This window comes from Amblyraja radiata, chromosome 1, assembly GCF_010909765.2.
Source record: "Amblyraja radiata isolate CabotCenter1 chromosome 1, sAmbRad1.1.pri, whole genome shotgun sequence".
NCBI lineage: Eukaryota > Metazoa > Chordata > Chondrichthyes > Rajiformes > Rajidae > Amblyraja > Amblyraja radiata.
Window position 1 is genome coordinate 100,752,453 of NC_045956.1, and position 13,696 is coordinate 100,766,148.

The window sequence follows — 13,696 nt, forward strand, 5'->3', positions numbered from 1 at the left end:
GATATACATGCATTTTAAAAGACAGAGGCCGATAAGGGATAGTAAGCATGGTTCTGTGTGTGAGAGATCGTATTTCCTGAATTTGATCGAATTTTTTAAAGAAGTAACCAAGACGTTTGGTCAGGCAAAGCCGTAGTGTATTTGGACTTCAATAAGGTTGTTTGGAAAGTTAGATTGCATGGGGTCCAGGACAAGCTCGCTAACTGGATGCAGAAATAGCTTCATGTTCGGAAGCAGAAGGTGGAGGTGGAAGATCGCTTTAAGGATTGGAGGCCTGTGACAAGTGGTGAATGTCAGGTGCTGTTAATATCTATATCAATTGTTTGAATGAAAATGTACAAGGTATGATGAGTAAGTTTGCTGATGGCATTAAAATAGGTTGTATCGTAGATTTATCAAAAATTACAACTGAGCTGTAATCAACTGGGCTAGTGGGATGAGGAATGGCAAACGGAGTTTAATTCAGATAAGTGAGAGATGTTGCACTTTGGGAAGTTCAACCAAAGCAAGACCTTCACAGTGACAGTAGGGCGATGGAGAGTGTTGTCGAACAAAGGGATCTATCAAAGTACAGTAAACCCTCGTCTTTACGGACCCCTTTATAATGGACTTTGGTTAAAGCAAATGTCCTTTTTAGAACACAGGCTGCTAGTTACACCGTGGAGGCGACTGAAATTGACAAGGCATTGAAATTAACAAACAATCGGCACTTCAATAGACAATAGACATTAGACAATAGGTGCAGGAGTAGGTCATTCGGCCCTTCGAGTCAGCACCGCCATTCAATGTGATCATGGCTGATCATCCACAATCATTACTCTGTTCCTGCCTTCTCCCCATATCCCCTGACTACGCTATTTTTAAGAGCACTATCTAGCTCTCAAATCTGCACTTACTGCTTCAATCGACACTTAACTCTATAAAACAATGTAACAAACAGCGTTTAATATATTTACCTTGTAGTAACAAAAATATTTTTAGTTAAAGCGAACTTTGTACACAGCAGGTTAGTGTCATTGGAAGGAGAAACTGAGTTAATGTTAAAGATCGATGGCCTTTCACTCTGAACTTCAGATGGGCAGTTGATTGTGGGGATCTCATTTAGAGCAGGACAGGGTTTCCACACCCTCAATGCTGCAGACCTCTCCTTTTGAGCTCAATCTCTGAATATGGGAATCAGCAGCAAGGGCAGCGGTTATTTCCATTCCCCAGCTGCGCTGGACAAGGTGGTGCCCGGCGGCCTTCTTGGGCTGCTGCGTTCCGTGTGGTGAGAGAGATCTCACTGGGCTTTCAGCACCTGGCAGACACTCTCTCGCGTGCACCCCAAAAGACCTGTGAGGGTATGGCCTCACCAAATGATGACTTTATCGTAATGACTGTGTCCTTTATTCCCTCATCCTGTGTGGCGGACCTGGTTACCCACACTTCTGCTGACAGTACCTTATGGCCGCTTGCCTCCGTCATTAAGCGCGGCTGGCCAGACAAACACTACAATGTACCGCTGCCAGTTCGACCTTTCTTTGCAGGATACTGCAGGATGGCATTATCATAAAAGGCCATAAGGCTGTGGTCTCTTCTTCGCTGCACAGCAAGTATTTTAACGCTGTCCATGCGGGGCACCCGGGCGCTGAAGCCACTGTCCTACAAGCAAAAAACATGTTTTACTGGCCTGGTATGGCTGAATACATCAGCGAGAATGTGGCATCCTGCGCAGTGTGTAACTGCTTGGCACCTCATCAACAAAAGCAACCACTTCTCTCGCATCCGGCTCCTGCCCTCCCGTGGTCTACAGTGGCAACTGACATATTTGAATGGCATGGCAAGCAGTACCTGGTGCTTGTCGATTCGTATTCCGGATGGTTTGACATTGATTTTCTTGGCAGCCTCACTTCTCACAAGGTAGTTTTGAAGCTTGCTCGCCAATTTGCAGACCACGGAGCTCCTTGCATACTGTTATCTGATATTGGCCGTCAATTTACCAGCTAACACTTCAAGGAGTTTGCTGCACCCTGGGGTTTTCGCCACATCACCAGCAGCCCTGAATATCCACAGTCGAATGGACTAGCTGAGCGGGCTGTCAAGAGTGGCAAACAGCTTATGGAACAGTCGCACAGAGCTAATTCCGACGTGTACCCCGACCTGCTTAACCTACGCAACATCTCCCGCGACCCCACTTTGGGTTCACCTGCTCAACGTTTATTGTCAAGGCAGACCCGAGCCACGGAGCCTGTGGCAGATCAGGCATTGATCCCGCAGGTGGTTCCACCATGGAAGTCCAGTCCAGGCTGCAACAAAAGTGTGATATTCAAAAACAGTGGTATGACAAAACTAGTAGGCCGCTGCCACCATTAACCAAGGGGCAGGTGATTCGTTTGCAAACTGACAAAGGCCATGACCGTATCGGTGTAATTTCTAGAACTACTTCTGAGCCACGCTCATATCTGGTCAGTGCTGATGGCGGCACCTACAGGCGTAACAGACAACATATCGTGCCTGTGAATGAACCGGCTTCACCTCCGTATTATCCAGACCGTACAAGTGTACTTCTTGTCCGTGTCCAGAGGCATTGATGTGCCTGCACCAGCACAACAACCCACTTCTGGAGCGGCTGCTCTGCCAGTGGCTACGCCCCCTCCACCTGTGCTGCAGACCCCTGTTTCATCACCGGGATTGCTGATTCAATCTCTGTCACCAGTCAAGCCACCGACTCTGTCCCCGGTGGGGAAAGACGGAGATGGTTTTTATCGCACACGTGCTGGTCGTGTTTGCAAGCCCACCAGGCTATGTTTGACTTTCCTCCAGCTTATTATCAATTGCTATGTATGCCTTATTTAGTCAATGGTTTTGTACTGACATTTAATTCTTTATTACAAACTCATGTTATGTGTCATGCTTTGTAGCTCCGCCCACTAGTTTAACAGAAAGCTTCTCTTCCCTTTCTCCCTCAGTCTTGAATTATGTGTTAAGATGAAGTTACCTATGCTGTAATGCTAATAAAGTCTTTGGATCTTAATCACTGTGCGTGACTTAAGTTATTCCAACAGCAGAGCTCAACACTGCCTGACAAACTATTTCCAGCAATTTCTATTATTTCAGAAAGTAATGTATTTCATTATGGTGAAAAATGAAGTAAATTTTCATGTCTAGAAAATATGATTAAACTGTGAATGAAGGTAACGATTCTTCAGGTGCAATTGTTACTTTAGTGTTTAGAAACTTGTTCTATTTTTGTGCTTTTTTTTAAGACCAGCAAGAATCAAATAAAAGTAGAACTCGTAGATGAAAACTTTACAGAATTGAGAGGGGAGATTGCAGGGCCTCCTGATACACCGTATGAAGGTAAGCGGTAATGTTATTCTGTGAAATTTTGGCTCTGCCTGCTGAAGGATAATTTTAATCAATTAATTCTAAATTGCACCGTAACTCTTTTCATGTAAGAGTTTTGCACGTACATAAGGGTTAGAGAGAAGATTTTTTTTGTTATCAATATTTGTGGAGGAGAGCTTTGTTAAATTATCTGAAATGGTTTTTAAAGTCATGTTGTAGTTTCTTGTGGAGCTGTTGAAATAAAGGTTTGGAAAAGTAAGACAAAAAAGAAAAGCCATTAGACCCAGATCGTACACAGCCTTGGATATGGAGTTTTGAAATAGCGCCAACATTAACTGATTTTTCAAAACTCTTCGAAAATGTGAATTGCCTTAAAGAATTGGAGAGTGACAAATTTTAAATCCTTTTAAGGGAAAGGCTGTAATATGGCATTGGGTAAGGAAGGTCATTGAGGAGAAAAGAGCACTGCAAATTATAGACTATCTTTATCTGACTCAGCATGTGCAAGATTGTCTGATTTGGATAAATGTAAGATTTTAAAAATATTTCACAGACTTAAAAATGCATTCTATGTCATTGGATTGTTATTTTAACATAATGCAACGCCACGTCTGAGAAAACTACTGCAGTGTTGTTCAGTAGCTTCAGAAGTACTATCAAAATGTCAATTTTACCTCCCTTCTCACCATTGAGTGCCCTTGTAGTTGCTTTCTGTGAAGCAGCAATATACGTACAATTAATTTTAAATGTTATATTTGCTGCTTGTGATTTGTGGTTGTGGATCCATGAAATTGGGATCTGTGCTGGGTCCACTGTGCTGTGCTGTGAGAATCTATGGTGGGTCTACTATTGTTTGTCATTCAAATCATTAACATGAATGTGAATGTAGGTTACAATGTTAGTAAATTGCAGATAGCAAAATTGGTGGTTTAGTGGACAGTGAGAAAGCTTATCTGAGTTTTATAAAAAGAAATCTGGATTGACAAAGGAATTGGGCCAAGGAATAGCAGATAGAATTTAACTTGGATGATGATGCATTTCGGTAAGTCAAATCAGGCCAGTATTTACACAACAAATGGTTAGGCCTTGGAGAATGGTGTAGAACAGAGAGACTTAAGGATACAGTTCCCTGAAAGTCACAACACAGGTAAACGGGGTGGTGAAAAAAACGTTTGGCACACTTGCCTTCGTCATTGAGGGTATTGATAACAGGAATGGGACATTAGCTGTGCAAGAAATTGGTGAGGTCATATATGGAGTATTGTGTAGAGTTTTGGTTGCACTGCTATAGGTCGGACGTCATTAAACTGGAAAGTATACAGAAAAGAATTGCCAAGATATTGATAGGACTCAAATGTTTGAGTTATAAGGAGACGCTGAATCGGCTGGTACTTTTTCCCCTGGTGTGTAGGAGGCTGAGAGGTGACCTTATTAGAGGTATACAAAATCACAGAAGGCATAGATAAGGTGAAGAGTTGCTGTTTTTCCAAGCTAAGAGAAGTCTAGAACTAGAGGGATAGATTTAAGATGACAGCGGAAAGATTTAAGAGACCCAAGGGGGCATTTCTTCAAACACGGGCTGGTGTGTATTTGGAATGATCTGCCAGAGAAAATTGTAGAGGAGGGTACAATAGCAATATTTGAAAGATATTTGGACATGTACATGGATAAGAAAGCTTTAGAGAAATATGGGCCAAACGTGGGCAAAAGAGACTAGCTCAACTATAATACCCGGTCGGCATGAGGCAGGTTGTGCTGAGGATCCTGTTTAGTGCCCTTTGAACGTAGCTAAAATGAAATTTGGTGAAAATAGGGAAAGGAAGTGTTACTTGGTGCTTATAATACTTGTGGTTTGTGGAGTGCTTAACATTTGAACTGTGCTTGATGCAAGTTGATATGTTTTGTTTAAAAAAAAAAGTTAAAGTAGACTAATCGACTTGTAGATAAACAAATGATTTGAAAGCAGACTAAGCAAACAGAAACTACAACTAATTAAAAGCAAAATGTAAGCGAACAGCAACCACAACTAATTGAAAGCGAACTTTTATGTAGTAGCATATGAGAGTTTGTTGTAGCATATGAGAGTTTGTGGAGACCCATGAGGTTAAACATCGCTATTCAGCATCTTGAGAATTGATTGGCGGCACTGATACAGAGGTAGGGCTGCTGCCTCACATAGCCAGATCCTGAGCTCAGGTGCTGTCAGAAGACTTTCTCCCTGTGACCACGGGTTTCCTCTGGGTGCTCCAGTTCCCTCCCATATCCCGAAGACGTGCGGGTTTGTAGGTTAATTTGCTTCTGTAAATTTCCCCAAGTGTGTAGAGAGTGGATGAGAAAGTGGGATAACACTAGAATGAACGGTGATCGGTGTGGTCTCGGTTTGCCAAAGGGCTTTTTTCCAAGCTGTATCTCTAAACTAAACTAAAAATTTCAGGTCAAGAAGTTAAGTTGGAATCTAAAATTCAGAGGAAGAGCATCAGGAAGGATAAGTTACCGTGGCAGTTTGATACAGGAGGAAGAATTGTCTGTTAAGTTGCAATGTCCTGGATTCGGGCAGGGTTCAGAGAATAATGAATGTGATTTTGTGTCGGGTAGGTATGGGGATCCAAGATCTATCTAATTGATTTACATTAGCGCCATTTGGATTGTCGAGGTGAAATTTCTTTACGCACCAGTTTGTACATCTTTGGCATTCTTTACACAATACACAATACACAATACAATTTATTTGTCACTTGAACCTCATAGAGGCTCAAATGAAATGTTGTTTCTGCAGTTATACACACATGAAAAAAAGACCCAAGACACAACACAATTTACACAGACATCCATCACAGCGCATCTCCTCCTCGCTGTAATGGAAGACAAAAAAACTTATCTCTCCCTGCACTCCCCATTCCCCTCCCGATGTCAGAGTCAAAGCCCCCGGCGGGCGATGGCAATTGTCCCGCGGCCATTAAAGCCACGCCGGGTGATGTAAGGCCACGCTCCGGGTCTTGTTGTTGGAGCCCCCGGTGGGCGCTAGCAAAGTCCCGCAGCCATTGAAGCCACGCCGGGCGATGATGTAAGGCCCCCGCTCCAGGTCATCCTCGACCCCGCTACTCGGGCGGGAGAAGTCGCCGTTGCGGAAGCCCCGAAAAGCGGTCTCCCAGCAGGGACCCGCGGGCTCCAATATTACTGTCTGCCAGACCTGCGGTTGGAGCCTCCGAATCTCCGGGGGTCGGGCCACAGCCGAGCGCCACCACAGCTCCACCCACTCTGGACTCGGCCAGCTCTATGATGGTGAGTAGCTCCGCAGCCCCGCAGCTCCGCGACTGGAGCCCCAGGACGTTCCTGCTGGAGGCCGCTCCACGTTGCAGCCCCAACGACAACGGAGACCCGACAGGGAAAAGGTCGGGTTCTCCGTGCAGGGGAAAGATTTTAAAAGTTTCCCACCCCCCGCCCCCCCCCCACACACACACACACACACACACACACACACACACACACACACACACACACACACACACACACACACACACACACACACACACACACACACCCCATCAAAAATAAATAATAAAAACTACATTAAAACGGGACAAAAAATAACAAAAAGACAGACGGACTGCAGAGGCCGCTGCGACGTGAGTGCAAAGGGCTGTAGCTGCTCAGTCATTGAATACATTCAAGGTTGAGAAGGATACGTTTTTTTAATTTGGAAGATATGAGGATCAGGTGGACAAATGAATCGGTCACAGTGTTACTGAATTGTGGACAAGCTTAAGGGGTCCTATCTACACAAGTCCCACCTGCCTGCATTTAGCCCATATCCTTCTTAACCTTTCCAATCCAGGTACCTGTCCATATGTCTTAAGTGTGGTTATAGTACCTGCTTCAATGGTCTCCTCTGGGACCTCATTCCATATATCCATTATCCTCTATGAAAATGCTGCCCCTCGGGTCCCTATTAAATCTTTCCCCTCTCACCGTAAACCTATGTCCTCTGGTTTTGATTCCCCTACTCTGGATAAAAAAATAATGTGCATTGACCCTTTCTATTCATCTCATGATTTTATACACCTCTATAAAATCATCCATCTTCCTGTGCTCTGAGAAATAAAGTCCTAGCCTGTTCAAGTTCTCCCTATTGCTCAGGCCTTCGAGTCCTGGCAGCATCCTCAAATTTTCTCTGCGCTCTTTCCAGCTTAACAATATACTTCCTGAAGCAAGGTGGCCAAAACATAACACAATACTGTTGTGAGTTGAATGGCAACATCTTGCATCGTAACTTCTCAGACCACAGTTGCTAGGCATCCATTGACTCCCCCCCCCCCAGGGTTAGTCGCATATTAAAGTTCTTACATTTTTCCTTTTTCCCAGGCAAATTAAATGAATAAGTAAATTTAGTTGATCTACTTTGTGCATATTACTAGAATACTTAAGGCAGATTTTAAATTTAAGAAACTTAATGTGCCAAGTGCTGTAGTGAAATCCATGTGAAAAACATAAGAGCAAAAAACTCTGTATCCACGGTCTTAGTTAATTCCAGATTCCTGCGATCTGAGTGTGGAACTCAGCACATGACATTATGATATTGTTGTAATTATGAAATCATAAGACCATAAGTGATAGGTACAGAAATAGGCCATTCGGACCATCAAGTCTACTCGGCCATTCAATCAAGACTGATCTATCTCTCCCTCCTGACCCCAATCTCCTGCCTTCTCCCCTGCTTGAAGGAGGAGTAGGACTTGCAGCTTGGTGTTTTGGGGTATGGAAGTTTCGGGTAAGACAGAGGTGGGGTGCAACTGCTCTGCCTGATACCACAAGAAATTGCGGAGTTGTGGATGTAACACACTCCATCCCATAGATCAGCCTCCCCACATCAATTCCATGTACACTTCACGCTGTCTTGGGAAAGCAGCCGACATAATCAAGGATAATTTTCACTCCGGTCATTCCTCCTTCTCCCCTCTCTCGTCGGGCAGAAGATGCAAAAGCGTGAAAGCATGTACCACCCGATTCAGGAACAGCTTCTTCCCTTCTGTTACCTGATTTATGATCTGTCCTCTGGTAAGGTAGGATATATTCCCAATCTTCTAACCTAGCTCATTGCAAACCTTGGACTTTTTTCCTGAAATAATACTCCATTGCTGTTACACAATATTCTGTACTCTGGAATTTTACTCTTTGCACTACCTGTTGAACTGGCTTGATTGCATTCATATATTGTATGATTTGATTTAGGTACACATGACAATAATCTACCAATATGGAAAAGAGGAGGGAGTTACACCGCCAATATAAAAGAGCATTATGGCTGCACCTGGGAAATCTATCCTGCCGCATATGGCCGATAGAAACATAGAAAATAGGTGCAGGAATAGGCCATTCGGCCCTTCGAGCCTGCACCACCATTCAATATGATCATGGCTGATCATCCAACTCAGTATCCTGTACCTGCCTTCTCTCCATACCCCCTGATCCCTCTAGCCACAAGGGCCAAATCTAACTCTCTCTTATATATAGCCAATTAACTGGCCTCAACTACTTTCTGTGGCAGAGAATTCCACAGAGAAAAAAATTCTCATCTCGGTCTTAAAAGACTTCCCCCTTATCCTTAAACTGTGACCCCTTGTTCTGGACTTCTCCAACATCGGGAACAATCTTCCTGCATCTAACCCTTAAGAATTTTGTACGTTTCTGTTAGATCCCCCTCAATCTTCTAAATTCTAACGAATACAAGCCGAGTCTATCCAATCTCTCTTCATATGAAAGTCCTGCCATCCCAGGAATCAGTCTGGTGAACCTTCTCTGTACTCCCTCTAAGGCAAGAATGTCTTTCCTCAGATTAGGAGACCAAAACTGTACGCAATACTCCAGGTGTGGTCTCCCCAAAGCCTTGTACAACTTTTTTCTCAAAATCTTTATTTATTTATTTATTTATATATGGGCGCCTTTCAAGAGTCTCAAGGACACTTCACAAAAATTTAGCAGGTAGAGGAAAAACATGTAAGGGGAATGAAATAAATAGAGACATGACTAATACACAAAGTAAAGACATAATTCAATTCAAAACACAATATGAGGCAATTAATGCACAGATGAAAAGGGAGGGGGACGTGGGGCTAAGGATAGGCAGAGGTGAAGAGATGGGTCTTGAGGCGGGACTGGAAGATGGTGAAGGACACGGAATTGCGGATCAGTTGGGGGAGGGAGTTCCAGAGCCTGGGAGCTACCCTGGAGAAGGCTCTGTCCCCAAAACTGCGGAGGTTGGACTTGTGGATGGAGAGGAGATGGCTGATGTGGATCTGAGGGACCGTGAGGGTTGGTAGGGAGAGAGGAGGTCAGTGAGATATGGGGGGGCCAGATGGTGGAGGGCTTTGTAGGTGAGGATCAGGATTTTGTAGGTGATCCGGTGGGAGATGGGAAGCCAGTGAAGTTGTTTGAGGACTGGAGTGATGTGATGCCAGGATTTGGTGTGGGTGATGAGTCGGGCGGCTGCAGTAGAACCTCCCTGCTCCTATACTCAAATCCTTTTGCTATGAATGCTAACATACCATTCGCTTTCTTCACTGCCTGCTGCACCTGCATGCCTACTTTCAATGACTGGTGTACCATGACACCCAGGTCTCGTTGCATCTCCCCTTTTCCTACTCGGCCACCAATCAGATAATAGTCTACTTTCCTGTTCTTGCCACCAAAGTGGATAACCTCACATTTATCCACATTATACTGCATCTGCCATGCATTTTCCCACTCACCCAACCTATCCAAGTCACCTTGCAGCCTCCTAGCATCCTCCTCACAGCTAACACTGCCCCCCAGCTTTGTGTCATCCGCAAACTTGGGGATGTTGCATTCAATTCCCTCGTCCAAATCATTAATATATATTGTAAATAGCTGGGGTCCCAGCACTGAGCCTTGTGTTACCCCACTAGTCACTGCCTGCCATACTGAAAAGGACCCGTTTACTCCTACTCTTTGCTTCCTGTCTGCCAGCCAGTTCTCTATCCACATCAATACTGAACCCCCAATACTGTGTGCTTTAAGTTTGCATACTAATCTCTTATGTCGAAAGCCTTCTGAAAGTCCAGATATAACACATCCACTGGTTCTCCCTTATCCACTCTACTAGTTACATCCTCGAAAAATTCTATAATATTCATCAGACATGATTTACCTTTCATAAATCCATGTTGACTTTGTCCAATGATTTCACCACTTTCCAAATGTGCTGCTATCCCATCTTTAATAACTGACTAGCATTTTCCCCACTACCGATGTTAGACTAACTGGTCTGTAATTCCCCGTTTTCTCTCCCCCTCCCTCTTTAAAAAATGAGGTTACATTACCTACCCTACAATCCTCAGGAACTACTCCAGAATCTAAAGAGTTTTGAAAAATTATCACTAATGCATCCACTACTTCCTTAAGTACTCTGGGATGCAGCCTATCTGGCCCTGGGGATTTATTGGCCTTTAATCCATTCAATTTACCTAACACCACTTCCCGACTAACCTGGATTTCACTCAGTTCCACCATCTCATTTGACCCCTGGTCCCCTGCTATTTCCGGCAGATTATTTATGTCTTCCTTAGTGAAGACAGAACCAAAGTAGTTATTCAATTGATCTGCCATGTCCTTGTTCCCCATGATCAATTCACCTGTTTCTGACTGCAAGGGACCTACATTTGTTTTAACTAGTCTTTTTCTCTTCACATATCTATAAAAGCTTTTGCAGTCAGATTTTAAGTTCCCTAAAAGTTTTCTTTCATAATCTGTTTTCCCTTTCCTAATTAAGCCCTTTGTCCTCCTCTGCTGGACTCTGAATTTCTCCCAGTCCTTTGGTAGGCTGCGTTTTCTGGCTAATTTGTATGCTTCATCTTTTGTTTTGATACTATCCCTGATTTCCCTTGTTATCCACGGATGCACTACCTTCCCTGATTTATTCTTTTGCCAAACTGGGATGAACAATTGTTGTAGTTCATCCATGCGGTCTTTAAATGCCTTCCATTGCATATCCACCGTCAACCCTTTAAGAATCAATTTCCAGTCTATCTTGGCCAATTCACGTCTCATACCCTCAAAGTTACCTTTCTTTAAGTTCAGAACCCTTGTTTCTGAATTAACGATGTCACTCTCCATCCTAATGAAGAACTCAACCATATTATGGTCACTCTTGCCCTTACTCAATACCCAGTCTAGAATAGCCTGCTCTCTTGTTGGTTCCTCTACATGTTGGTTTAGAAAACTATCCCGCATACATTCCAAGAAATCCTCTTCCTCAGCACCCCTGCCAATTTGATTCACCCATTCTATATGTAGATTGAAGTTACCCATTATAACTGTTTTACCTTTGTTGCACGCATCTCTAATTTCCTGTTTGATGCCACCCCCAACTCCACTACTACTGTTAGGTGGCCTGTACACAACTCCCACTAGCGTTTTCTGCCCTTAGTGTTTCGCAGCTCTACCCATATTGATTCCACATCCTCCAACCTAATGTCCTTCCTTTCTATTGCGTTAATCTCCTCTCTGACCAGGAACGCTACCCCACCTCCTTTTCCTTTCTGTCTATCCCTCCTGAATATTGAATATCCCTGGATGTTCAGCTCCCAGCCTTGATCACCCTGGAGCCATGTCTCTGTGATCCCAACTATATCAAATTCATTAATAACTATCTGCACATTCAACTCATCCACCTTATTACGAATGCTCCTTGCATTGAGACACAAAGCCTTCAGGCTTGTTTTTACAACACTCTTACCCCATTATACAATTTTTGATTTTTGCCCTGGATTTGTCTGCCTGCCACTTTTACTTTTCACCTTGCTACCTATTGTTTCTTCCCTCATTTTACACCCCTCTGTCTGCTCATGCTCCCATCCCCCTGCCACATTAGTTTAAATCCTTCCCGACAGCACTACCAAACACTCCCCCAAGGACATTGGTTCCATTTCAGCCCAGGTGCAGAACGTCCTGTTTGTACTGGTCCCACCTCCCCCAGAACTGGTTCCAATGCCCTAGAAATTTGAATCCCTCCCCCTTGCACCATTTTTCAAGCCACGTATTCATCTGAAATATCCTCCTATTTCTACTCTGACTAGCACATGGCACTGGTAGTAATCCAGAGATTATTACCTTTGAGGTCCTGCTTTTAAGTTTATCTCCGATGAGACTATATGGGTAGAATATAAGAATAAGATGATCACCAATGGTGTTATACTGTAGGCCTCCCAATATCAGCAGAAATTATAATTAGAACAGGTATGCAGGCAGATTGCAGAAAGCTGTAAAAGCAATTGGGTAGTAGAGTTGGGGATTTTAACTTTCCCAATATCGACTAGGTGGGGGGGGGGGGATGTCAACAAAGTGGAAGTGTACGGGTGGTGTTAAAATGAAAGAGAGTGCCGGAAAGGTTACAGAAGTTTCCAGAAGTAATAGGACGGAATGTTTAAGAAGGGATAAGGGAGTAAGGTTGGGTAAAATCGTGACTGATGTGAGAGGAGGGGTGGTGATCACCGAATTAAAGGTGTTATATTTGAATGCACGTAGTATAAGGAACAAAGTGGATGAGCTTGTAGCACAGTTAGAAATAGGTAGGTATGATGTTGTGGGCATTACAGAGACGTGGCTGCAAGAGGATCGGAGCTGGGAGCTGAATATTAAAAATTACACATCCTATTGGAAAGACAGATAGGTGGGCAGAGGGGGTGGGGTAACTCTGCTGGTAAAGAATGGAATTTGGTCCTTAGCAAGGGGTGACATTGGATCAGAAGATGTAGAATCCTTGTGGGTAGAGCTGAGAAACTGCAAGGGTAAAAAGACCCTAATGACCTCCAAACAGTAGCCAGGATATATGATATATGTTACATCAGGAGATACAATCGGCATGTAAGAAAGGCAATGCTATGGTGGTCATGGGAGATTTCAATATGCAGGTAGACTTGGAAAATCAGGTTTGTACTGGACCACAAGAGAGGGAATTTGTAGAGTCCTTCCGAGATCAGAGCAACTTGTAGTGGCGCCTACCAGGGAAAAGGCAATTCTGGATTTAGTGTTGTGTGGTAACCGGATTTGATGAAGGAACTCGAGGTAAAGGAACCACTATGAGGTAGCGACCACAATATGATAAGATTTAACCTGCAATTTGAGAGGGAGAAGATGAAATCGGATGTGTCGGTATTACAGCTGAGCAAAGGGGACTACAGAGCCATGAAGGAGGAGCTGGCCAAAGTTGATTGGAAAGGTACCCTATCAGGAATGTTGGTTAAACAGCTAAGGCAGGAATTTCTGGGAATAATTCAGAAAATGCAGGATCATTTCATTCCAAAGAGGAAGAAAGATTCTAGAGGGAGAATGAGGCGACCATGGCAAGACAAGG

The 13,696-nt window shown here is 43.8% G+C and overlaps 1 protein-coding gene across 2 annotated transcripts in view; it reads left to right on the forward strand.

Annotated features, from left to right (window-relative positions):
- ube2k (ubiquitin conjugating enzyme E2 K) overlaps positions 1-13,696 on the forward strand; it is an 88,327-nt gene that overhangs the window by 22,687 nt on the left and 51,944 nt on the right. Inside the window, exon 2 of one of the 2 annotated variants that reach the window (XM_033027226.1) lies at positions 3,246-3,339. The exons of the other annotated variant lie outside the window; for it this stretch is intronic. Coding sequence (XP_032883117.1) covers positions 3,246-3,339 — 94 coding nt within the window. The remainder of the gene's footprint in view (positions 1-3,245; positions 3,340-13,696) is intronic. 2 annotated transcript variants of the gene reach the window in all.